We start from the raw sequence: 26,874 nt of genomic DNA on the forward strand, positions 1-26,874 counted from the left end.
CCTCTGTCCCATCAAAATTGCTGTAGATGGGTGGTCTTAGTTCAAGGTTGCAGCCTAAGAGTTTAATGGTGGAAGGCTTCACCTCAGAGCTGACCAGCTGCGTATGTGGACAAAGTCGTAGATTTCTGGGAAAGAGCTCTAATTAACTGGTTGGCCAGGGACCATGACAGGCGAACCTGCCATATGGAGATGACCACACAAATTGAGAAGCACTGAGGATGAGCAGCAGCCTCAGTCAGACAACAATAATGTACAGAAAGACTGAATAAGGTCAGGTCAGTTCATTATGTCCATACCTCCCTGAAACAATCTAGTTTTGTCCAAACGCGTGGAACTAAAATAAATTGGATCAAGATGAATTAGCAGACAATAATGCTGTGTAAGTTTGGTGAATAGCTGAGACAGTAAATAACTAGGGCCAAGTCTGGCTGGGCAAAATGGTGAAAATAGTGACATTGTGTGAGAATTGAAATAAACCACAAAAATAATAATCAGCTAGACACAGAGAACCGAGATGGAATGGGTAAGTGAGAATGTGGGCTGTCCAGGAGTTAGACTTGCAATTTATAGAGGTTATTTTTAAGGCCTTAAAACGCCAGACCAAATCAATATATAGCACATCTCCTTTTACCAAAGTCTACTGTGAATTTTGTTTTATTATTTTCTAATTGATGAATCACAAAACAAATCCAAGCAGTGCAAATGATCTGAGAGTGTGTGCTGTGTACAGACAGATTTAAAAGCAGAAAACAATTTTTAGCACAAAAAATGTGTCAGTAGATCTAATTCAATGGCAGCTGTATCTGTACACAACCAACACAGAACACAACAAAGTGATACTACTTAGCAGAGGTATTGACTCAAGTCACATGATGTGGACTCAAGTCAGACTCGAGTTACAAATTTGACTTTAGAATCAACTTGACAATATCAAAAAAGACTTGAAACTCGGCTTAAACTTTACTGGAACCCTTTGACTTGAAAATACTTTACACCTTCCCCCAAATCCAATGATAACAAACTATGTTATTTAAAAAAATGTGCCACAAATCCAGTCAAGTTGCAGGAGGGAATCAGGAAGAACTAACGTTACCAGGCACCAGCTGGAAAAAAATTATACCAAAGATAATTTTGCTTGTGTGAAAAAACTAATTACAGTATGCAAAATGTGTGTCCTAAATTACAGACAGACATACAACTTCCAACAAATGTGTTTTTACAAATAAATTCAAATTCTAAAAAGCATTTGTAATTTTTTGTAAATTTAATATATTAATACTGTATTGTGGCATTACATTTGGTAAATAGCACATTATGACTTGTTTGGGACTCGAAACTCAAAATTTAGGATTTGGGATTTGATTTGGGACTTGTCAGTCTCAACTTGGGATTTGAGTCTTATGGGAAATTTATAGGCTACTTCTGCGTTGAATCGATGCCATAACTAGAGTCTACGCTGTACGCCGTAGCCTGACATGCAACTCCCCAGAATTGCACCGTTGAGATAATGCAGACCTCCTGTCTGTTTCTGTAAGCTGAAACAATTTCCCTCAGTGGAAACAAAGCTTTTATTTACACTTATTTCACAGCTAAGAAACAATAAATTGAAAAGACAGTAAAGCCTCCACTAAAATAGCATTTTAAGTCTTGTGTGTGATTTATCCTTCAGGGATTTATAGGCTACTTCGGGATTAATCTAGCTTTCATATGAGAAAAGGAAATCACCGCTCATTGCTAGGCTAATAAAATGCCATAGACTTGTGCTAACAACGTTAGCATTTTGTATTTGTTTGGAAAACGTGTTTAGTATGACAGTTGTTTTGTCGGTGAATCTTGGGAGTTGTGATGGAGCCAAATTGTGTGCCGTTATCTTTGTTAAACGTTGCTGTTGTCCCTGGTTTTAAATGAGAAGAGGAAAAGATCGCTAGACGCTATGGCTAATTTATACAATGTAAAATGCCATAGGCTTGTGTTGATAACGTTGGCATATTATATTTGTTTGGAAAACATGTTTAATCAAAGAAAGTTGTTTTGTCAGTGAACTTTGTGAGTTGTAATGGAGCAAAATTGTGTGTCATTACTTTTGTTAAATGTTGCTGTTGTCCCTGTTTTTATATGAGAAGAGGAAAAGATCGCTAGTTGCTAGGCCATTTTATACAATGTAAAATGCCATGGGCTTGTGCTAATAATGTTAGCATGTTATATTTGTGGGGAAAATGTGTCCAGATTAACACAAGTGTTTGTCTGTGAATGCTGTGAGTTAAAGTGAAGCCAATATGTGTACTTGTGTTTGGAATTGTCTCTATTAAGCCATGTTTAATGTGTGTTTAATGTGTGTTTTGAATCTACTAAACTTAACAACGGTTCACAGAAACATCCACTGCTCACTAGCGTTTTGGAGGTGTAACTGCAGAGTGACACAGACACCACTGCACAAGGAAAAATGCTCAAAAGGGCAGAGGCGATGTGTGTAGGGTCTGCACACAACTATAAATTCTGCTTTACTTGTAACTTGCAAAACAATGACTTGGTCCCACCTCTGCTACTAGGAGCACAGGGCTAGTTTGCATGAGAGCAATACTGGCTTGGACTGGTTTTTACTGTCAAATACCATGCATGCACCCTTTTGGAACCTTACATTAAAATTTAGGAAACAGATCACTGTAATCATATTTTGTAAATAGACTAAGCTGCCTTTCATACATAACCTACCTAGCCTACTTTGTATTTAGCCTACACTTTGATGGAGATTCAGAATCAGAGTCAGCCTTGAAAGATTAATGTAACAAGTTGCTTTATACAGTGAGGTAGGATATGACAGTGTATACAGCGTGCATGGATTTTGACAGTAATGATGTGCAGATGTTAAAAAGACTGTGTGTTGAACTACAAAAGTATGCAATTAACATTTACAGTGGATGTGAAGTGTAACTGGGTTATGGGGATTGTTCCTGACACTGTGACTCTCATATAGAGTGATGGCCTGTTGAAAGAAAAAACATGTAACCATTTAAACTGGAAAACCTCTCTGCCTTTTAAGGAGTTAGGACCAATAAACACATGCAAAGTGTCACATCATCTCTCTTCTCCATAGTATCTGTACAGCGTTTCTGTAAACTGGCAGAATTTTGGGCTGGACCAACACACTAACTGTTTCTATAGATCAGGGGAAATGCAAAAGTAATTCAGCATTTCAATCACCACGAAAATAAAATAAAAAGGAAGTCATAATCATTTACATATATGTTTTCAGTCTTGCGGAGGAGGCGGAGCTTCTACAATCTCTTCAGAGCCCACACACAAGCCACAGCCCTGACGTTGCCGTAGCAACGGCCCGCGGAGTAGGGGACGCCTGCAGTGAGTCGTGATTGGTCAGATCAGGGCTGTCGTTCGGTCTTAATCCTCCCTCTGATTTGTTAAATCTACTGTCGCTCTTACAGACTGCAACGTCATTGGCTAGCTCCCACATTTGGGGCCCGCCTTAGTGAATAAGCTCTTGCAGCTGCACACAACTCAGAAAAAGAGCAGGCGGAGGAGGCGCTAGCGTAATGTAATGAGTTGAAGCTGGGTTGTTTTGAGGAGTAAAAAGTTGTTTATTTCACTCTAGTGTTGGCTGACCCGTGGAGCCTTGTCAGTACTTGGAATTATACAAAGTTGGAAGAAATGTAGGGACTTTTTGGCAGTTTTTGTCGTTGCCTCACGATGGAGGAACCTGCGACAAGGCAAGTGGTAAAACCGCGACTCATTAGCTAACCTAACTCACCAAATTTAGCTCAATATTGTCTTTTCAATAATGTCTAGTAAAGCTGGGAGCTGTCTTAAACATACATGGCAATATATAGGAAGTACGTCTAAACAGTGACACTTTGGAACGGAATTATATTGACATTACCGTCCACAGAGAGTTGGAGATGTCCCTGTCAGACGGTACCTCGGACGACGACATGCCCTTAATGTTACCCTCAGAGGGCAGCCACAGTGGGAGCATCCGTAAGGTGAGGAACCTGGACAAACACACACTCACACACATACTGTATATAGACAAACACACACTTTGGGTATGAGATAAACATGAGGAATAGGGGGTCTGGATATCCTCCATAGGTTCTGGATGGCTCCTTAATATCTGCATAAATAGATGACTGCAGACTGTGGACTTTATGCCAAAGTACATACAGGAATAACTATTTTTACTGTAGGTCCTACAAGTAGGTTAATTTGAAGCCTCATTAAAAGAGCTATGTGGCTTCACCTCTGGATACTTGCGGTCAGCAACATAAAAAACATGAAAGAACCCCTAACCCTCAAAGATGATATCTGTATTGGCAACTACAAGCTTTAAGTCTCACTTCCATATGATTTTTCCTGAGAGTATTTGGTTGATTTTGTTACCTTCTGCATCATTGTAAAATATAACAAATCAATAACAGAAATTATAAAAGTAACAAAAAGTAATTTTCACAACAATAGCAACATTGAGTCTTAGAGAGTCAACAATTGCCTAGCCTTGTTTTCTATTTCACTAGTAGAAAACAGCACCTCCATTGTACTGACACTGATATCATATCATTTATAGTATAGTACACAAAGTATATCAGGCAATAAGAATGTTCATATCCCTACAGTATGCCTGTTGAATTGTTTCTGGTTTACATCCCTGGTTTGAATAGGGAAAACACTGATGGAGAAATGAATGATTACAGACATGGTGCTCTTAAGCAAGGCACTTTACCTTGCTGAAATGGATGTCAGATTAGATTGTAGCGGCACCTTAAAAGATTGCATGTTTGTATCTGTGATCCTGAAAAACAACACCTGTGCTTAGGGAAAGCCACCTGGACACGGAAGGGTTTTTGACACAGGCTTTTAGACTTTATCTGCCCTGATGTCGAGCAGCAGCCTCCATCCTCCTGCCCTCCTGATGGTTGAGCAGAGGTGGGAGCTCGGCCAGAATCTTAATCCACACAGGCACTCTGAGGATTACTTGACGTGTGCATGCTAAACAAACACCTTAACTGGGTGAGAGGGAACGAGAAAAGATAAAGGGAGAAAGAGTAAGAGAAAATGAGAAACGTCCATATGCTGTGCAAGTTGGCTGCGAGAGGGATAGAGAAGGTGATGGAGGGAGCCACAAGGATAAGGAAAGGGAGTATTCAGCATGTTTACAGTACAGCAGCTCCATCTGTCATGTTACTGTACATATGTTTACCCTTTAAGTGTGAAACAGTGGATCATTGTATGATAGATTGGTGATTTAGTGAGTAGACGTTTAACAACCAGCTGTTTTGGTGTTGTTGGCAACAAGCCTGTTGAAGTGAGATTTAAGAGGCCTTTAAATCTTCAGATAGATACACAGCTCTGACATATCACCAGTTCCTTTTTCTATTAAACATATTATCCTTCTGTGGAGAAGGGTCTTCTCCTGCTGTACTATGCCAGGTTATTACCATGTTTAGCATCCACGAGGCTCTCCCCCTCCTGAGCGCCCACGTCTCTGACACGCTCTTTGACACACCCATCATCTCTGGCATGCTATGCTATTCATCATGGAGTTTTTGCTCTGATGCAAGTCTCACAGGGTGCTTTCTGTTTAGGCTGTACTGCCACCATAAAGGCTTTACATACTGTTTCTTCCATTAAAAAAAAACAGAGGCTGAAAAACTGAGATCGAACAGTAAAACAAAGCAGCGCTGATGAAATACGGAGCAAGATTTTGTTACTGCGTTGCTTATTTCTCATGTAACCTATTAGCTAACTGTTAAACTGTAATATGAGATTGTTTGTTACCAGCCAGCATCCACATTGTTTCCTGTGTCAAATAGCCCACGCCTTACATCACCTACCAGCAGGGGTGTTAAGTGGTCCGGTGTGGTACAGTGCATTCTGGTAGTTGTAGGTTTTCTACCTCTTAAGCAAAAGCAAATGCCACAACCCTTTTCCTCTGTTTTCTCTGGTCATGCAGCACTAATTTCAAAAGTATTTGTGTCTTTCTAATGCAGAGACAGCCCAGTTTTATGAAAAGACAATTCTTCCAGCAGCGAAATCCTTCTTTAAGGCCATGTACCATGTACGCTCAACTTCACTCAGAAAGCCCTTAAGGGTTCACTTTCATTTATCCCTGTATATGTAGAATGTGTTTGCTGAATGTATCGACAGATAGGCTAAAGCAAACAATTCTCACTAAGTGAGATGATGAACAGCGAGTTTTTAAAAAAGTATAACTGGTTATTTAAAACTTCGAGTTGGTGGTGAATGAAGTCCACTGTGAGAGATTTGTCTTTCTGGACGTCTTGCCTCTGCACCTGTTGCGGAAGCAGCCTTTACTTCTTCAGGGCTTAAAATGGTCATAATTGTTGTTGTAATTTAGCACTTCATCACTTACTTTGACTCCTCTGTGCCTTTATTTTTTCTGCAGGGATGTGATCCTTTTGCCCAGACTCAGCGCAGTAAACTGCAGCACCGGCGAGCTCGCATCAACCAGCAGATCAACAAAGAGATGCGCATGAGAGCAGGAGCAGAGAACCTGTTCAGGTGAGGTCATGGGACAGATCAAATGGATCAAATGGATGTTTTTCTCAATAATAATTTGGGAAGTTAATAAAAGTTAATTTTGGTGTAGATTCATGTGTTGAGGGACTTTCTCTGCATGAAACATTTTTTAAGCAAGGTGCATCTCTACTTCACTGATCCTGTTTCAAGACAGTGCCACCTGATTCATTAAAATAAGTGAAATTATGTTGGAAATGAGTCAACATTTGGGATGGTGTTGTGTATCTTTAAGGTTTGTGTTGGGTTATTTAAAAGTATCTAATGTTGTCACCTGGACACATTATTCATGGCATTTATTAAGATTTGAAAGGGCAAACTTTGTCCTGCATTAGCTTTTCCTCTCTAAGATGTGATGATGAGTGCCACCCAGTTTTATAGCTCTATTTGTGTGAACATTAAGCATGTTTGTATGTTTGTGTCTCCTCTTCCCTTTTTCCCTACTATTAGTTTTTAACTCTTACAAAACAATAATTGAACAATACAAACTTTTCAGCATCAACACCAGTGTGGCTGATCACCCAGCTGAACTGTGCTGGCTTTGTGTTTTAAAGCAGTTAACTGTCATCCACACAGCACACAAGAGCTTTATTGGTGAAGAAATGAGGGAAATGAAAAAAGAAACGGTGGCAGAACATCAAAGTATTCTCTCTGAGAACATTAGCGTCATCTTTATCCCCTCCAGCTTCTCTCCGTGTCTCGGTGCCTTTGCTTTCTCCCTCTGACTTTTTCTCAGGCTCTGCATGCTTGTTATCCACTTGGAGGTAGATCACTATTGAGGCTTAAAGTTTACATTTAATATATGTGCAAGCATTTGTTCTACACTTTTTTGTGGTAGTTTTGAGACATTTAAAGCAAGCACTGTGAACAACTCTCTAAAAACACACTCCTTTACTCATAAAGATTCAACTTGGGAGTAGAAGGAGGAGGAGCCACTTAATTAAAGCAAGAAGCTACTTTCTTCCCCCTAAGTGGTGCCATGTCAGAATCTAACAAGACCGACACAGAAAACAACATCTTTTAATTAAACGACAACCAAGAGCACCCCTCATTATTATGCCATGGCTTGTCTGGGTACAGATTATTAAGTTTCACAAAGACCTTTCTCAGGGATAGATAGATAGTGATAACAGGCATACCACTTCAAATTAATTTCATTATTGTTTAGTCTCTTTGTTATTTAACTCGATAAATTTAGGAAGTGAAAAGTGCCCCCCATACATTTCCAGATTTCAAGGTGACATCTCTTAATCGGTTCTTATGCGTAACGGTATGAAACACAAAAATATTGTGTAAACAAGTATATAAAACTAGAGCTGAAATGATAAGTTGATTCATTGATTAGTCAACAAAAAATTGGCAACTTTTTTGTTAATCACTTTATTGCCATCTGTCAAGCACAGCACCCACATATTACCATGTTCTAGCTTAAGTGTGATGATTTACAGCTTTTCTTTGTTTGTGTTAGTGACTGACAGTGAGGTTTTTTTTTTTTTTTACCAATTTATGACATTTTGCAGACCAAGCAATTAATTGAGAATATAATTGAATTAAATTATCGTTAATTGCAGCCTTATCTAAAACAGAGAAAAGCATTTAATCTTCACATTTGAGAAGGTGGAACTGGTGAATTTCTGGCATTTTTTGTTTGAGAAATAGCTTAATCAGTTCTCAAAGTTGTCAATACATTTTCTGTTGATTGATTAATCAACTAATCAGCACTAACAGGCAGATTTGAATAGGCCTAATTCTGTAACGGGTGTTGATCTCTTTTTCTTTTGGATTTTTCTTCCCAACTCCATTTTGACTGGATTTGGGCTGTTATTCTAAAAGGTGATGACTCAGTTTAGGGGAAATAAAACAAGCGCTCCTGCCCTTTATATTGGGACGATGGGTCACAGAGACAAAGTGGACCCCCCCCCCCCCCCCCACACACACACACACACACACACACACACACACACAGCCTGCTGGCCTGTAATCAGCCGGCTTTGTGTCCGCCTCCTGTCCTGTTCTCATGCAGAGATTCCCAACGGAGCCCCGGCAGGCTCATCCCCCACTTATTTGTCTGGCACTGTCAGACCTTTTCTTTTTTCTGTCCTCCCCCTTTCCGGTCAACTGGAATAGTCCACATACACACAAACACACACACACACACACACACACACACACACACACACACACACACACACTCTCACAAAACGTCTCGCTTTCACTTCACTCACTCTGAAACTGTTGTGGAACTGGGTCGTGGTATGAGTGCTGGTGGGTGGGAGGTGAATGGGAGGGGGGATGCTAATTGCAGATGAAAGAGGGATTGTAACTCATCAGGGTTTGTGATTGGCTGATGAAGACGTCATGTTGTGTGCTGCAGGGTGTGTTTCTCTGTGGGAATTCAGCCGAGGGACAGTAACTAGTTTAATCCTGATCTGTTATTACAAAAATATCACAAGTTTCTGAAAAGAACAATTGTTTTCAGCTTCTCTGATACCTTATGTCTCTCAGTCAGTTCATACACTCAGAGTAAGGGATTTATTTTTTCCCCTTAAAAGCTCCAGCATGTTTTGCGTGCAAGTGGGTGTGTGTGAAGGGGATATTTGGCAGCCCATTTAAAGCTGACTAATCAGATTGCCCTCGGCGTGATCCTAGATATAGGTGTGTGTGCGTGTGCGTGTGCGTGTGCGTGTGTGTGTGTGTGTGTGTGTTTCACTGAGGGAGGGAGTGACAGATGAAGAGAGAGGTGAAGGTAAAGTGGTCTAACTGGACAGATTAACATTATTTACAGAAGCTCAAAGGTGAGCTCAGCTGTGTGTCAAACATGTGTCATGTGTCAAAGAATAAACAACTTTCAGTTTCTCCACCAGTCATTGACTACATTTACATGCACAAAATATCACGTATTTTGCACTTATTCTGAAAAAGACAGTATTCCTGATAAGCTGTTCACATGGCTAATGAAAAGAAATACTCCTCTAATACTCCTGTTTACATGTGATCATGCATTTTCTGGTAAAAGTTTCAACGTGGAATGGCTGGAACTGCTGTTATTTTGCTTCTGTGTATGGAAATATTATTTTTTCAAAGTGTCCTACCAGTGGTGGACTTGCTGGACAATGCAAACGCCTCCTTTTTTCATTCCCTCAACCACCTTCTTGAAAAGGTCAGTGTTGTGATATTTGCACATATCCAAAAACCTGTTGATACCCAAATGTTTTATAGTGTTTAAAAGTATGTGTGTTTATCCTTCTTTTGGTCATGCATCTCTACTCAGCCTTGCAAACTGTTGGCAAGATGATATGTGTACAGTATATCCATGACAACACACAGAGCCAACCACAGAAAAGCAAGAGGCCGTGTGTCGCAAACTGCAGTAAAAACCGCTGTATACATGTCTAAATAATGCTATTAAAACCTGCATAATACCAGCATATCCCACATATCTTAATTGGAAAATGCTAAATTCAAAGTCCAAATTCTGTATATCCAAACAGAATATACTGTTTACATGACATGCATCAATTTCATATTATTTTCATATTCAAGATAATAGTGGAATATAAGTGTGCACATAAAAATAGCCAGTGACTGTCATGACAAAAAGCAAACAGAAGCAAAAAGCGTTCTCCCTGAAACAATGTAAAATACTGTTTTAGGAACAGTTTGTGTAGCAGTTGTACAAAGTAGGAAAGGGTGCAGATAAAGCAGATGAGTGCAAATATAAATTATCGATAAACAGATAGGCAAAGACTGTTTCCTACGTGAAACCAGTCATGTCTGAAAATGCACTAACTCTCCATTTTGTTCCTTTCCTGCAAGTCATGCTTTGGCTGCCAATATTTTTAAATTGGAGTGTCTGCATTGATCAGCATAGTTAAACACCCTGACAAATGGAAACATACTCAGAGGAGAAGCTCTAGCAAGATTGAGAAATAGTAAGAAATAGTTTTAAAGCTTAAGCAGTGGAGTAACAGCACCTAAAGTTATTGATGTTCTAAGTAACATCAATAATGTATATGCCGGATAAAAAAAAAAAAAAAAGACAGGTTTGACTTACAGTTGAATTAATAGGTGTCTAACTTTAACTTGGAAGAAGTGATGATACTAATTTACAGGAATAGTTTGTCCACAGAATATTTGTTATTAATCACCTTCCTTTCATGCAAGTTGAGACAAAAGCTACCTTTGCATGAACACAAGGTCTTATGATGCAAACATGCGCTCAGGAAGTGAGAGGAAAAAAAAGAGAGAATAGAATTTACAGGAAACTTGACAGCTTTTGATGAAAAGCAAACACCTTGTGATCAAGATGTTGGATTTGTGTACAAATTATATCTTCAGCTCTTATAGTTTGTTTGCAGAGTGTGTGGAGTGTTAATCTTTAACTTGTGTGCTGTGTATGACCCAAAACGTATTCACACCTTGTCAGATTGCCTTTGGCCTTGACAGCCGATGTGTATCTTTCCTCCTGAAATCTTCCACCTGATGATGCATTTAATGACTCATTCAGCACAGAGACCTTTAATCTTTAAGTGTGATCAAACTGAGAGTGTCTGAAATCAGGAAAACTGTCTATCAGTGTTTTCAATATGAAGATTTTATACAGACTGCAAAAGAAAAAACATTGATTTGTGTCTCTTTTATCTTTACCTCATTTGTTCCTCTTTTGAAAGTGTGGATTTATTGAGAAGCCATTCAGAATGATGCATTCTTGTGCAAAATATCGGTTATTTTGTGAATTCAGGGCCATTTTGCAAGTCTGTTAATCACAAATGTCTATGGTCATTTGGTCCACTTTGTGCTGTAGACACATACTTCTATCATATCATTGAGCCAGTGAAATTAAGTGTTGCATAATTAGGAAAGTTTTCTGGGTAAGTGTATATTATTAGTTACCACGACAACTCAGGGATGCCTCAGACTTCCAGGAACACTGTGTGTTGTTGACCTTAGACTCCCCCCAGCAGTGTGAGCTGGCTTTACTCAACACTAACACCCTCCCCATGTGATTGGAGGAGGAGTTGAGAGTCTTGAAGTGAATGAGCAGAGAATGATGGAGGAGAGGGTGGAGAGATGAGATAGTTGCATAAATTAAAGACGGGCTTTTTGTCTAAGAAAAGTCCGTCTCTTTGGGTGTTTACAGTGTCATGCTTACATCCATGAATGCAGAGTTTGACTTGCACCTCTCAGTTTTTCATGGTGGATTGTCATATTTGTGATGTTAAGCTTTGTATCTGTAATAAAGCGAAGGACATACAGTAAGACAATGTCCTCTGACATGTAGTACTGTTTTATACAGCCGGGTGCCAGCATTTGTTTTCTTTAAGTTGGTAAGCTAAAGCTCCACGGTGTAGGATTTAGTGGCATCTAGAGCTGAGGATGCAGAACTGAAAATTCTTCCTCGTGCCAAGCATGTAGGAGAACTGTGGTGGCCAGTGTGAAAATGTGAATGGCCCCTTCTAGAGCCAGTGATTGATTTGTTTGTTCTGGACTACTGTAGAAACACACCAGTGGAAAAGAACCTGCTCCATATGTAGATACAGTATTAACGGCTCATTATAAGGTTATGAAAACACCACAAGTCCTATATTTTCAGATGATGTTATATACAATCTCTGTCAATAGATGCCTGTAAATCCTACACACTTGACTGTTTAAGCATAAACCTGACTATAGGAATGTCAGATTTCATATATTTGGTCAATTTCAGATCTCTGTATTTTTCATTGATAAATGAGAGGTATCAGTTATGTGAGCAAAAGGTGAGAAGAAGAATAAGGTAGATGCACATAAAAATCAGAATCAAAATCCTGGTTTATTGCCAGGTAAGTTTTTACATACAAAACATTTGCCTTGGTGTTTGGTGCATAAGAATAAAGAAAGAAAGCAAGCAACTACTGCAAAAATCATGGAAATTCACAATATACTATGAATAAATGTGCAGTTTTGTGTATTTAGTTTAGATCTTTGATTGGGCTGACCTGACAGGCCCAGGCCAGGCCGTAATTTCTCAGCATTCCCCCTGGCTTGAATTGGGTTGGGTGCATGCTAATTTCCCTCTTTCTATGTGAATTAAAGAACACTTAAGTTTCACTTTTCAGAGAGAGCATCCAGAACTTCTGTCACTGGTGTTCTGAATGACTGCATGGTAGATTCCAATAGCACTTTGAGTGTGCTTTGGCACTTGGGGTGACTGTTCAGGAACGCACCACGCATCCCATATGTCTGTTAAAGACTATAGTTGACTATAGTTTGTAAAGATGTATTTTTTCAGTGGAAATTCTGTTTTTTCAGTGGGCTTTGGATCAAAACTGCTGCCATAGTTCTGGCTTGGGCCAGGCTTGGAAAAAACTGTGGGTTCATGTAGGGTTGGGCCTGATTTTCTGGGCCCGATTAAATCTTGAATTTAGTTACAGTATACTTTATAAAACCTCACAACAAAGAATTGTTTGATTAATACTTAAGTCTCTAAAATAATGTCCCCAATTCTGAAACTACTGATCATTTTACTATCCATTTATCTGCGAGTTAGTTTTTTTTTTTTAATTATAATTTTTCTTTCCAGATTAATTGATTAGTCACTTACTTGATAACACAAGCCTTTATTAATCCCACTCCGGGGAAATTAGCAAATGTAGAATTTCAAGTTCCCAGAGCAGAGGTTGACATCCTCAGATGTATTGTTTTGTCAGACTACAGTTCAAAACTGAAAGATATTCAGTTTTTAATGATAGAGAAGAAAGCAGCAAACCTTCAGGTTCTCCAAAGAGCTCAGTTAAGATGGATTCTGGCCTAATTTAAAGACATTTTAATTATGGAATGCATTTAGTTTAGGAGGGACCTTCTCCTTGTCTTTGGCAAGGACTCAGAGTGGCATATTGACTTTGAGTAGAGTCATGACAACTCTCCTTTTCTCCTCACACACATTGAAAATGGAAGTCAAAAATAATAAGAGATCTGATATGTGTTAATTTCTGCAGGGCAACGACCAACAACAAGGTGAAGGAAACCGTTGCTCTGGAGCTCAGCTTCGTCAACTCCAACCTGCAGCTGCTGAAGGAGGAGCTGGAGGAGCTCAACAGCAACATGGAGGTCTACCAGACAGACAGGTATCATATACACACACACAGTCACACAGTCACACACAGCCCGTCTATAAACCATGGCTTATTTAATATTTGCTCCATGAATTCCAGGTCACTCTTATTAGTCTAATGAGAATTATAATTGGAGGAAACAAGCATCCATTACATTTTTGTATTCACACTGTGCACTGTGTGTGTCTGCTCTTGTACCTCTGTCTTTGTGGGGACCAGTTTATGTTACAGACCTGGAGAGTAAGGACATTTTTGTAAAACTAGGACATTTTATTGAGCTTTTTGCAGGTTGGGATTTACCTTAAGTTAGAATTAGGTTTCAGTCAGTGTTGTTGGCTAGGTAATTACATCAGTGAGAGTCCTTACAAATATAGAAGTACAAATGTATGTGTGTGTGTGTGTGTGTGTGCGCAGTCCTTCACGGCCAGGAGATTTTTCCTTCTGCAGCCCGGGGTCATTGGAAGGGTAAATCCCCTGATTAGAATGTCATTAATGGCCCCGTGGCGTGTGTGCGTGTTTTGGTTCATTGTGAATGGAAGGGTGTGACTGTAGGGGGAGTCAGGGGCGTAAGGGTTAATACTTGGCTTTAGCTTTGCCTATTAGCAGAATGAGGCACTGTGCAGTGAGCCTGCCGGGTTTGAAGACTAGCAGATGGCAGTGCTGGCTTGACCATTGCTATAACCTGTACTGTGTTTACATGTGGGTGTTTACATATAATGTGTGGAAGATTACACACACACACGCTGTATTTATTTCTTTTCACAGTGATGCTATCAACGTTCCCATGATCCCACTTGGATTAAAAGAAACCAAAGAGGTGGACTTCACAGTTGCTATCCAGGTGAAGACAACATATTTACAAATATAAACAATACAAACATAGAGATCTGAGCGAAACAGTGAATATTATATTTTAAAATATTAAAACAAGGTAGAGGAGGAACACTATTATCCTTATATTATAAGAAGTGTTACAGCTTTGACACTTGTTTTAACCTGAAGACAACATACATCAAATGGCCTGCTTTATTTATTGTGATAATAGCAAATTAACTTCACACCCTAAAGTATTACATATAAACCTAAAGCATAAACATTACCAAAATATATGTCAAAGCTTGATTTTCTGAATTTCAGACATGCTGGCATTTAAACTAATATAAAAACTCAGCTATAAAGAAAAAAACAATGATTTATAGTGAAACCTCTTTGTCTAATTTGGCTTTTTATGTCTCTGTTCTGGCAACATCTGTGGCTGGGTCTGTCAAATCCTTGTGAACACAGTATCAAGAACACCTCAAGGGAATTTCTTCAAATTTGGCACAAATACTCACTTGGACTCAAAGATGAACTGAATTGATTAGTTTTTGGTGGTCACAGGTCAAAGGTCTAGGTTACTGTTACCTCACAAAATATGTTTTTGGCCATAACTCAAGCAATTTATGTGTTAATTATGACAAAACATCACACACATGTCTAATAGGATAAAATGACAATGTTGGGACAGTTTATATCCAAAAGGTCAAAGGTCAGCTTAATCAGGACATCATAATGTTCTGCTTAAAACACCTTTTTGGCCATTAATCAATGTCATATCTCAGGATCAGGAGGGGAAGTATTTGGACATGATGTAAACTGTAGAGAAACTTAACTGGTGCACGGAGGCATACAACCGCAGGGCAGTAATTCTAGTTTTTGTCTTATATATTTGTTGAAAGGGTACTGAGGTCCTCTACAATTTGTTTAAATATTAGAGAATATCTCAACTGTGAAACAGATTTTGTCATCATGTAACTGTCTGTCTCCCCTCACAGGACTTTATCTGTGAGCACTACGGAGAGGACAGCTCTCTCTACAGCAAGGAGATCAAAGAGCTTATGGAGCTCAGACAGGTTAATAAATGCACTCATACAGCTCCATACAAACGGAATCTTGATCTAGTTAGAACTGCTGCCAGAGATAATACAACTGGAAAAAGTATAAATGGCCTGAAATATGTTATAAACTTGCGGTCACCTTGAAGTATTGTCTGACATTAGATGTATATTTATGTGTGTTGTTATCTGGGTCAGGCCATGCGTACACCCAGTCGTAACCAGGCTGGGCTGGAGCTCCTGATGGAGTACTACAACCAACTGTACTACCTGGACCAGCGCTTCTTCCCTCTACACAGGAACCTGGGTGTACACTTCCATTGGTACGACATGAGCATTTATTCATTCATTCATTCTTTGTAACTGCTTAACCTAATACAGGGTTATGGGGAAATGGAGCCTATCCCAGCTTTCATTGGATAAGGAACGGGGTACACCCTGGATAGATCACCAGACTATCACAAGGCTAGGACATGAGCACAGTGTTAGAGATGTAAAAGTCTGAAGGTTGTACGTATGGGGGTGTCACAGCTACAAAAAACATCTACTTGTGTAAATGCTGATACAACAAATAAATCAGAATTAGAAACCCTGCATACTGCATTACGCAGTTCTTAGGACATTCTGTATACTATAAGTTTTTGTGTAATTTTTGCATGCTGTATTTCCTTTTTAATGACATTTTTTGTGACATGCTATAGCCTATTCAGTTTGACTCCTGTCCGTCTGGCCACACATAGCCGCTATTTACACTGAATTTTATTCACTGTAATCTTGTCTTGCTGATTATTAATTTATTATGTTATTATTATTTTTATTATTTATTTTTTTCGTTGACTTTATTAATCTGTTGTTATTTTCTCTATCTTTGCCTGTAAGGTAACCTTGAGGGTCTTGAAAGGCGGCTAAAAATAAAATCTCATACTATTCAAATCTGATGTAATAGTCTGCAAAGACAAACTGTGACATGCACCTGTCTAAATACTGTATACATGGACTGGTTGATGAGACATCAATTTATTTATTTATTTTTTTATTTTGCATGCCAATTTATTTTATTCCTCCTCGTCTGTCCCTTAGGTACGATTCTCTGACAGGCGTTCCGTCATGTCAACGTACGTTGGCCTTTGAGAAAGGAAGTGTGCTGTTCAACATCGGTGCTCTTTACACACAGATCGGAGCACGACAGGACCGCTCTGCAGCAGCTGGCATAGACCGAGCCATAGATGCCTTTCAGAGAGCTGCAGGTAATGAAACAGCAGATACTTACTTGAATGCTCCACAATTGGATCACAAGGAAGTAATCTGTCCATTATTTTCCTCAGTTATTAGATTTATTCTATCCATTGTCAAAAAAAGTGTAGTGGTTATTACAAGAGCCGAGGGTGACATCTTCAAATTGCTTGTTTTGTCTGACCAAAGCCTAAAACTTTCAGTTTACAATGATGTAAGAGAGAAAAGCAGCAAATCCTCAAATGTTAGAATCTGAGATAAGCGCATGTCTGGGATTTTTTACTGATAAATGATTGTCAATCAAGTAATTGATTGTTTAATTGACAAAATAATGCTGTTTTGCATACTTGTGTTTTCCTTGTGTGTGTTATTTTTAGGTGCATTTAATTACCTTAAAGAGAATTTCTCCAACGCTCCCAGTCTGGACATGAGTGGTCCGTCGCTCTGCATGCTGGTACGTCTGATGGTTGCCCAGGTGCAGGAGTGTGTGTTTGAGCGTGTCACACTCACCACAAAGGACACACACTTCACTTCCCAACTCCGCCTGGCACAGGAAGCTGCACGGGTGAGTTAACACGTCTTTGGTTGTGCTGTGTTGTTACTGTTGACATCTTGTAATTCTCACTCTGTTTGTATGTGTGTGTGTCCTGTAGGTGTCAGATGTCTACTTGTTAGTGCAGCAGACCATGACGCAGCCTCTGATGAAGGACTATGTGCCGTTTTCTTGGGCGTCCATGGTTCAGGTCAAATCTGAACACTTCCGTGCCCTCTCACACTACTACGCAGCTGTCGCACTCTGCGATCACACGTGTAAGTCTCACGAAAGCATGTTTTAATTTGAATGAACTTTATTTCCACGTTAAAAGAATGCTGTAAAGTAAGAGATTAATACATGAATACATACACATACAAAAACACACCTACAGTATAGACATACTGTATGTTGTACATATACAGCTTAAATACACTGTGCAGAAGTGGTGGCAAGCTGACTCCTTGTACAAAGAGCTTCCTTAAAACTAAAAGCAAGATAAAGAAATTACAGTAATAATAAATAATGGAGGACAAAAACAGTTAACACTACAAAACCTGATCCATATTATCCATACAGACTTTGCCCAGTTCAGATGGTGATATTTTGACTAATGTGCCTGTACACACTTAGACTTATATTCAGCCGCTGAATTCAATGCTTACCCTTTGATCATTCTTACCTAATTGTATCAATTGCATCTACACATGTTGATTTGGAATATCTTGTTCTGTAGTATCTGCTGAGGAGGACGAGGATGATGAGGAAGCAGAGAAGGCTTATCTCCAGTTCTATGTCAATGTTCCTGCTGGGCCAACACTCAGCCAGGTTTTAGAAGACCCTGAAAAAAGAAGAAAGCTTGGTGAGTTCATGGAATATGCGAGAGCGAGAGACACAGAGGGACACAGACATAGAGAAGCACTCAGCTGTGACTTTCAGAAAGTTCAATGTGGTGGAGGTCATTATAAAGAACATCACCAGGTAGTTGCTTTGAGTAGTAAGTACATTTCTATGAAGGTCAACTTTATGCAAACATCAGGGATGTAATGTTCAAAGGATTTAAATATTTTCTAGCATTTTTTTTCAGTTTGGTTAATTTTATCTGCCACATGTGCCACTCTGGGTCAAAGTAATATGCACACACATTAAAGGGCCAGTGTGTAATATTTGGCATGGTTTATTGTCAATCTGAATCTGAATATTCTACCCATTAATATGTTTATACAAGTGTATAATCTGTATAAAATAAAATTCGTTTGGTTTTCGTAGCCTTATAATTATGCTTTTATATATTTATATGGCCAGGGCCTTGCTTTAGAGAGGTCGCCATCTTGCGCTGCCATGTATGTACGGCAGACCGAGTGGACAATCCAGCCAGCCAGAGAACGCCTTTCGCGTGTATAAATGAACCAACGAAGACAGCGGAAGGAAGGAAGAAGGAGGAGGAAACAGCAGAGTGTTAGTAGTTCGTCGATAGAGAGTAGTGAAAAGTTTTTTTAGTTATAAAGTTTGCGAATGGACCACACTTACCACGCAACAGGAGAGAATGAACCCGAACCGTCATCTGCGAGGAAAAGAAGATGCAACTTCACTCCTTGTGATGCACTCTCTGTGGCGCTTTTCCTCCTGATGATATATCTCCCCAACGATGGTAGCAGTAGCACCGAATCCCATTCTGTGCATTCAGCCTCTCTTCTCGCCCGCTCAGCATCAAACACATGGAGTTCCTCATCTGTATGCTCCAGCTCAAACAGGTATGGCTCTGGGTCTGTGTCCGCTACAAGAAACTCTTCAAAATCGCGTTCAAAGTCGTCCATTGCAGCTACTATAGTCGAGATAACGCTAGGCTAAATAAACAGCTGAGCTCTGTTTACCGGCTATGCTGTCAGTCAGTGTGCGGGCTGCAGATTGAGCAGAGAGGGGAGGGGGGGTCCCCACTCAGTATTGTAAACAAGTATGTGTGTAAAGTTATGAAGTGTGTCTGTTACGCTAGAAGAGTCAGAATTTGGGACGGAGTCTTACCGTTTTTTTTTTTTTACCGAGTTTTTGGAGTGCTCAAATAAACTGGCCTTTTTCCCGAACGCTCCTCTGGTCTCCTGCTTGTGAGGGATTCATTACAATATCATAACATGACTTAGATTTCTAAATAAACATTCACCTCGTCGCTAGACTAATGAAAAACTCGTGCGCAAAGCTTTTTGTCCCTACAAGGCCACCGTCATTTACCTGACGGGAGGGGTGAGCGAGTGAGCCCTGCAATCTAGAATTTCACCACTGATGTCACTGTTTTCAACCCATTTTACACACGGGCCCTTTAATGTCTGCCTACATGTATGCAGGTAAAGCTCACCTGCGGCGTGCAGTAATCAGACATGAGGAGGCCATGCGTGTCCACAGTCTGTGTAAGATCCTGAGGAAGATGGACATCCTGCAGGACGTGCTGTCTCTCACACACAAACGCTCCTTGGATAAGTACTCGGAGCTGGACAGAGAGGATGACTTTGATGAAACTGCAGAGGCTCCAGAGATACAGTGTAAGTGTCTGTTTTAAGTCATATCAGTAGTACATGTGATTCTGTGGTTAAGTAACAGTAAGTGATTGTGGTTTGTTCTGTTGACAGCTCAAACCCATCAGAAACCAGAAATAACTCCAACCAACTTTGCTACAGTTCAAGTTACTGATATCTTCCAAAGACTGGTAAGACATATTCACTGTAACAACAGTCTAGCATTCAGGGAAATGCACAGTCATGATGCCCCACATCAATTGTAAACCCAGTTAAAGCCCTGTTTGCACAGGACTAGTATACCTGAGGACCTTTGGTAACTTGTAATAGTTGTGGAGGTCGTCTGATCTTACACCATGCACCTCTGCAATACCTGTAATTTGTCAATGACACAACAGATTACCCACCATATTTTGCCAAACACAGAGGTCATGTGATAATATTAGTCCCATGTGATTTGGCATCTTGGTCATTTGGGGTCCTATGTATGTTTTCTGTTTTCTCTGCACCTCGTTTCTGCCTCTTTCTCAGTCGAGAATTACAGAGGTTGCACTGGCAATCATAAATGAAAGTTTTGACAGCATTTTGGATACAGGAGGTTCATCTGGCTACACAGCATGGATACCTGTTAGCAGAAAAAGCAAGCTCAAAACAATTTCTAAATCCCCAGGTAATACTGGTCCAGTGCTAATAGGGCTTAAAATAATTTTAAAAAACTGCAGCATCTTCTGGTACCTGAGTTGAAAATGACTCTTCACTATGCTGCAGGGACCTCTGTCAGTGTTTTGTGCTCGGGCTCGCTGGGGTCCGATGCGTGTGATCTGCCTACAGAGGAGGGAGGGCGGACTAGGTCTTACACTCAGAGGAGACTCCCCCGTCCTGGTGGCTGGAGTGGTGCCTGGAGGCTGTGCAGCGGTAAGACAAACTCCACTGACCTTTATGTGCATCAGTTAGAGCACAGCTGCTCATATTCCACATCCTATAGAAGTATGAGACTGTTCGAAGCAGGAACAAGAAATTTCCTCTCACAATTACTGTACTTGTAAACATCAGATTTTCAGAGCAAAAAATGCAATGCATGGTGATGGATTTGTCTCAGTATTATATTTGGCAACGATGACAATTGTTAAACAATCTGTGTGTTCATGTGTGATCTGCAAATGTAAAACACCTTCCACAAATACAACAAATGATTTGTAAATTCAAAAAAATACTTTACAGATATGAAACACAGCTGCAATTACACAAAAAAATTCCACAAATGAAAAATAATAATAATCAAGTACAAATACATGAAAAGCATTTATGAATATCCTCATAACATTTACAGCATTGGAAACAGTTATTTGTGAGTCCACTTTTCATTTGTGAATCTCAATTCTATACTTGCGGATTTGTGGCAAGTTTTTGTGTGTGTGTGTGTGTGTGTATGTGTGTAATTTTTAGAATTTGTTTGCATATTTGCAGATCTGTTTTTATATTTGTTAAGTATCTTTGTGAATTTACAAATAATTTGTATTTCTGGAAGGTGTTTTATATTTGCAGATCACACGTGAACACATGAATTGTTTATCTGCTCACATGAATGATACTGAGACCAATCTGTCTCTATATTTGTGTATGAGCAGATCTGTTATATATTTGCAAAAAAGTTTCGTGAGCTTACACATCTACTTGGTGTTTGAGCAAGGTGTTTTATATTTACCTATTACATAGTAACTCAGTGGTTGTTGATCTGTTCACACAATTAATACTGAGACAAAGGTATTTCCATACAGTGCATCAGCACTGTCTTCCAACAAATTTCCTTCTTTCTTATTTTGAGGTATTAATCCATATCCATAATCCATCCATCTTATTTGAGTTTTCTCTCCATTTATATCACCTTTTAATGCTGGAAAAATGTATAAGCTGCACTTGTTGCACAAGGGCTGTATCTCTCTGTAAACAACAGTGGAGAGTGTCTTGTGCCAGCAGGAAACTCAATAATCTTTTTTTTTTTTTTTTTCGTGGAGACATAAAATCCATTGCAAATCTGTTTAAACTGAATTAAATTAAATATGCTCCTGGGTATTTTTTAAATCTCTTTTTCTGGAAACCCTGGAAACAGTGTGCCTTTTGTTGAATCTACCTTACAATCATCATCATCATCGTAACAGTTTCAGTTATTAATGTATATGAAAGCTGCAATAATTAATTTCTGACCACTAGAGAGCTTAGAGGAGACAGCAAACATGTAAATAGAAACTCATATAAGCTTTTTAACAGTGCACCCTGTGTGGGTGGGAACAGTCTAACTGGAGTTTCAGACAGCAAACCACAAGTATAACTTGTAGTTGTTGATACAAAAAATGCCTCACTATGTTTAAGGGTGTAAATCATTAGTTTAGTGGTGATATTACATTGATTCTTTGGGCAACAATATGATATTTGCTGATATCACAAAGTCTGCCACAATACGATTTCAGTTTGATTCAGTGCAGGGGCCTGTGATCGGTATGAGACAATATCATATACCCATATAACACAGTCTGTTACAGAGGAAGCTCTCACTGCTTTCTAATTTACTTTTGGCCGTAAAAGATAAAAACAATACATAAATAATGTAAATGATTGTAATGATTAAGTACAGTAAAGTTTTTACCTCAGACTATGATCTTTTTCCTTAAACGTCACAGTTATCTGACTTAAAGCCCTAAAGACAAACTTCTCCCAACAGTCATAAAACATGGATTAATAACAAGATTTTCATAGGATAAACAATTGGGTTTTTTTGTCAGTCACCCATTATTAGCCTAAGCACTTTTATATTGCATAAATTATCCTGGCAGCTAGCACAGTTTTACCTCTGCGCATAGCTTACCAAATTATGTTATTTATACTTTTTATTATTCACCATTGGTTTAAGTCACTGTGTCTTCCAACAGAACAGCACGGTTGAATTTCAGCCTGTATGCATGTTTTTTCAGCCGAACATTGTTTAAATAGAGCAGCTAATGTTAATGTGTGCTTTGTCTGTTGACCCATTTTCTCCAAAATTTAAAATATTTCCACACTGCTGATTCATCCCTGAGTAAATAACATTATCCTCTTTGTTCTCCTGCTGTTTGTCATTAACCGCCTGGTACTGTTTGGCAGTGATAGAGAATTTCAAAATAAAGGCACATCCTATAAATGATGATATGGGTTGATGTTTTTACTTTGCATCTCTGATAGTAGATCATTAATCATTAAATCAATATATCAAACCAGACTGATGGGTCGTTTCACCCCTAACAATGCTGTGGTAAACAAATAATGTGAGTCTTCACTGCTTTGCTGATGTTTGTGTGCTGCACAGGAGGCTGGACTAAGAGAAGGAGACTACATAGTAGCAGTTGACGGACAGGATTGTAAATGGGCCAAACACAGCGAGGTGGTCCACATGCTAAAGAGCTGTAGCGACAGAGGAGTGGAGCTCAGTGTGGTGACATTACACTCACATGATACACAGGTAAGTCATTGTGAGTGTAAGTGTGTGTTTGGGATGTCAGTGACTGCTGTTTGAACATGTCTGTGCTTACCTGTGCAGTGACTAAGACATTACCTGTGTGTGTCAGCAGGTAGAGAGGAGGACCATAATGCTGTCACACAGCAGTGATAAGGAAAATACTCGGCAGCGTCTGCTGGGTGGAGCTAAGGGTCAGAGCTCCGCCTCCTTGTTGAACTGGAACAGGAAGAAGAAGAGGGAAGGAGGCGGGGTCACTAAGAGACTAGGAAGCACTTTCAGTTTGTCATTCGGAAGCATCCGAGACACTGAGGCCATGTACTGAGACATGACAGCAGAGGAACCACTCAGGGAATCACAGCAGTGGAGCACAGGTTACGATCAGGACCGCATTCAGACTGACAGTAGTGCTGCACCAAGAAACATCAGCAGGGGACGCTGCTGCTGCTGCTGCTGCTGCTGCAGCAGAGAGCTCTGACAAAAAGCACAAGGTTACTCCAGTAAAGTTGTTTCTGGCTTCTTCTTGCTTCAGCACAGTCCAGTGTATCCGGCAGCTTTGCTGGCCATTCAAATATGTGGAAGCACACATACCAGGTAGAACACCTTCTGACATGTAGCTTTTAGCTAAGAGCCTACTGCTGATGCCATAACTTTCAAGGGTTGAACAGTCCTGCCTCTGAGGAGTATTTCGTACTCCTCTGTGCAGCTCTGCCTTGCAGCCTAAAAGTGTGTTGAGACAGAATGCAAGGAAAAGTTTAGATGCAGGATGCTCTAAAGTCACTTTGAGACAGGACTGGGTTTATAAAGCTTACAAACTGCCATGCTGTTGCTCCTGCATCGCTCTGTGCAAAAAAAAAATACAAAAATTGACTGACAAAATGTGTGATGCAGATGCAGGGCTGGGCAAGATATCGATATTATATTGATTTTGTGATGTGAGACTAGATATCATCTTAGATTTTGGATATTGTAATATTGTAAGTCTTTTCAGAGTTCTAAAGGCTGCATTACAGTCAAGTGATGTCATTTTCTGAACTTACCAGACTGCTCTATAGCTGTTCTACTTTTTGCCTTTACCCACAGAGTCATTATCAGACCCAAACAGAATCGACTAAAAGAACATCTTAGTAGATTTTAGTAGAATCTTTGAATCAGAAATTTTATTTGATCATGAATACTTCAAGAAAAAATGTAAACATTTGTTGGAAATATCAATCAACAAAATGTGGGACACATGGCCATTAAAATGAAAGGAGCGGAGAAAACAAAAATGTATTTGCCAGTCTATTAATCTATTAATAGTAAATCTTAAATTTGACATATTTTCTCACTACACCAATAACTTAGATTGTGATGCTAACCGAATACAACACACGATTGTCATACTCATGCACAAGGAGGTGGAGGGGACAGTGACAACATTCTGAGATTTACAAGCAGCGTCTTTATCCCTAAAATCTGTGGAAAATCTGCAGAGTTCTGTGAGCACAGATTGTGTATGGGCATGGTCATTGTATTCACATTAATGATGATTATTTATCAAAAATGTTGTGAAACACTAATCGTCAACACTACAATATCGGCGCAATATAGATATCAGGGTATTTGGTCAAAGATATCAAAATATTTGATTGTCTCCATGTCGTCCAGCCCTATGCACACACAACTTTTGTTGTACATCTTTCAGTGGTTGAACTTCACTGTGAGACAGGAAGCCACTGAGAGTCAAAGGATTATTTTGAATATTACTGAACTTGATTTGTTTTTTTTTAAGCAAACAACTGACAGTTACGTTAAAAATAATCATTCCAATCAACCAGAGACTAGTGAATAAATAAATTAACTAACAGGCTAACAGTAAGTCCAGGGCCAAGGGCTCACAAACAAACAACCCAACCTTGTAAGTCTTAACCATGCTTACAGCTTGTGAATGTTGAGATCTAATGGGACAACAAAGAAAAGGTTTCAGCTTTTGTTCTAACTCAGATTCAGATAAGCAATATTAGTACAGTGCTGTTGGAGATTACTCTGATATGGAATCGGGATTAACAAAAAATGAGATGAGTCCACCTTTATCGACTAAGTTTAATGCTCACTGGATGTCTTATGACACAAACAAACCTATTTGGATTTAATCTTTTTAAGACCGCACCCAAGCAACATTAGATATACCCCCGTCCTATGTCTTAGTGTTGATGCTTTAGAGAAGCAGATATTTAATCACTTTTGCTTCCTGTATCGGCACAGTACGGCTAACAAACCTGGACTACTTCTGTCTATATAATGTGTCCAGTGTGTGCTGCGGGTGACACAATGCTATGCGACACAGCTGGCAATATCTGCAGTGAAATTAAGTAAGTCACTGAAAGCTCCTTTGCTTAACTTTAGACAAAGTATATGTATTGTAACATTAATGTACTGATGGAGAAAGAATTGAGAGGGCAGTTAAGAATTAGAAACAAGTACCATGTTTCTTGTGTCTTACATTATCCTTAAGTGGTCTCTGAGATGACAGAACACTGTAACAGTCAACTGTTTAACCACTAAAGTGCTCCACATTTGGATCAGCTCATCCACTTTGCATTACTAATGAATATGACGATGATGTTCTTGCAGAAATATTTGTGTTTAGTTTTGTCATTTTTAGATAATTAAAAGCACTTCAGATGTTTTGATCCAATGTTTGGTAGTTTTGATATTTTTAATGCACTGTGAACATTGAAAAGGACAAATCTCATGTTAATAATGCAGTCCTGACTTGGTATTTTAATAATGACCATGAAACACACAAATACTCTTGTGTGTATTTGAAATGTAGTGTCTTATATCTGTTGTGTCCTTACTGGTTTCTGAGAGTGGTCCAGCCACTGTGCTGTGTTCCAGTCAGCCAGTATGAGGAACAATAGATAAGGATGTTAGTGGGAAAATGTTTTTATTATTAACAGTGTTTGAACTTTTTGTAAGATTTTGATATATCTAGAAATGTGAGAATTGTAGCACATTACTCGTTGGTCCAGCTAAAAATTGATGCTGAGTTTTCTTTTGTTTTGCCATGGCCTGTGTGTGTCTTTGTGTTCTTTCTGTACAATGTTTGTGCCATGGCGGTCCATAGTGGTGAGTACAGAAAGCCAGAGGGGACAAACAATTATATGTCATTCTCTTTTAACATGATCACAACTGTCCTGTGATGTGTTTTCCGTTGTCATGAAAAAAGTTTAGCGATCACAAAAAAGTGTTGACAGTTTACACCAACATTACAAATAGTAAGATCTTTTTAATCCTCATAATCATGACATAAATATCAGATTTCAAGGAACCAAGTTTGACATGTTATGATAACAAAGTATCTTCTTGTTGAAGAAAAACTGGTACAATCTTTCCTGCTCAGCTTTCTGCACTCTGTATGTGTGAGTGAGTAAATATTTGTCAAAACTGTTGTGAAGGAATATTTTTTTCCTTCTGTTTGTGTCTTTGACTCAATATCTGACCATCTCTTATTGACTGCATTTGGGGATTTGCACACTATTTTTTCATGTATAAATACAATAAAAAAGTGAATAATAATAAAGACTGTGAGCTGTATCTGTTTGAATGCTCCTGA

The 26,874-nt window shown here is 39.2% G+C and overlaps 1 protein-coding gene across 2 annotated transcripts; it reads left to right on the forward strand.

The window, feature by feature from the left end:
- Positions 1-3,528: 3,528 nt before the first annotated feature.
- On the forward strand, positions 3,529-26,861 carry rhpn1 (rhophilin, Rho GTPase binding protein 1). Of its 2 annotated transcripts, none has more exons than XM_049587075.1 (16): positions 3,529-3,726; positions 3,906-3,995; positions 6,416-6,531; positions 13,524-13,652; positions 14,406-14,481; positions 15,455-15,532; positions 15,713-15,837; positions 16,595-16,761; positions 17,125-17,312; positions 17,401-17,557; positions 18,016-18,141; positions 19,619-19,813; positions 19,901-19,977; positions 20,555-20,701; positions 23,127-23,279; positions 23,386-26,861. In XM_049587075.1, the coding sequence occupies exons 1-16, from the start codon at positions 3,703-3,705 to the stop codon at positions 23,596-23,598; spliced, it is 2,061 nt and encodes a 686-aa protein (XP_049443032.1). In that variant the 5' UTR covers positions 3,529-3,702; the 3' UTR covers positions 23,599-26,861. The 2 variants fall into 2 exon arrangements, with proteins under 2 accessions (XP_049443032.1, XP_049443033.1); XM_049587076.1 differs by having other exon boundaries at positions 23,389-26,859.
- Positions 26,862-26,874: the final 13 nt, after the last annotated feature.

Source organism: Epinephelus fuscoguttatus, linkage group LG10, assembly GCF_011397635.1.
Source record: "Epinephelus fuscoguttatus linkage group LG10, E.fuscoguttatus.final_Chr_v1".
NCBI lineage: Eukaryota > Metazoa > Chordata > Actinopteri > Perciformes > Serranidae > Epinephelus > Epinephelus fuscoguttatus.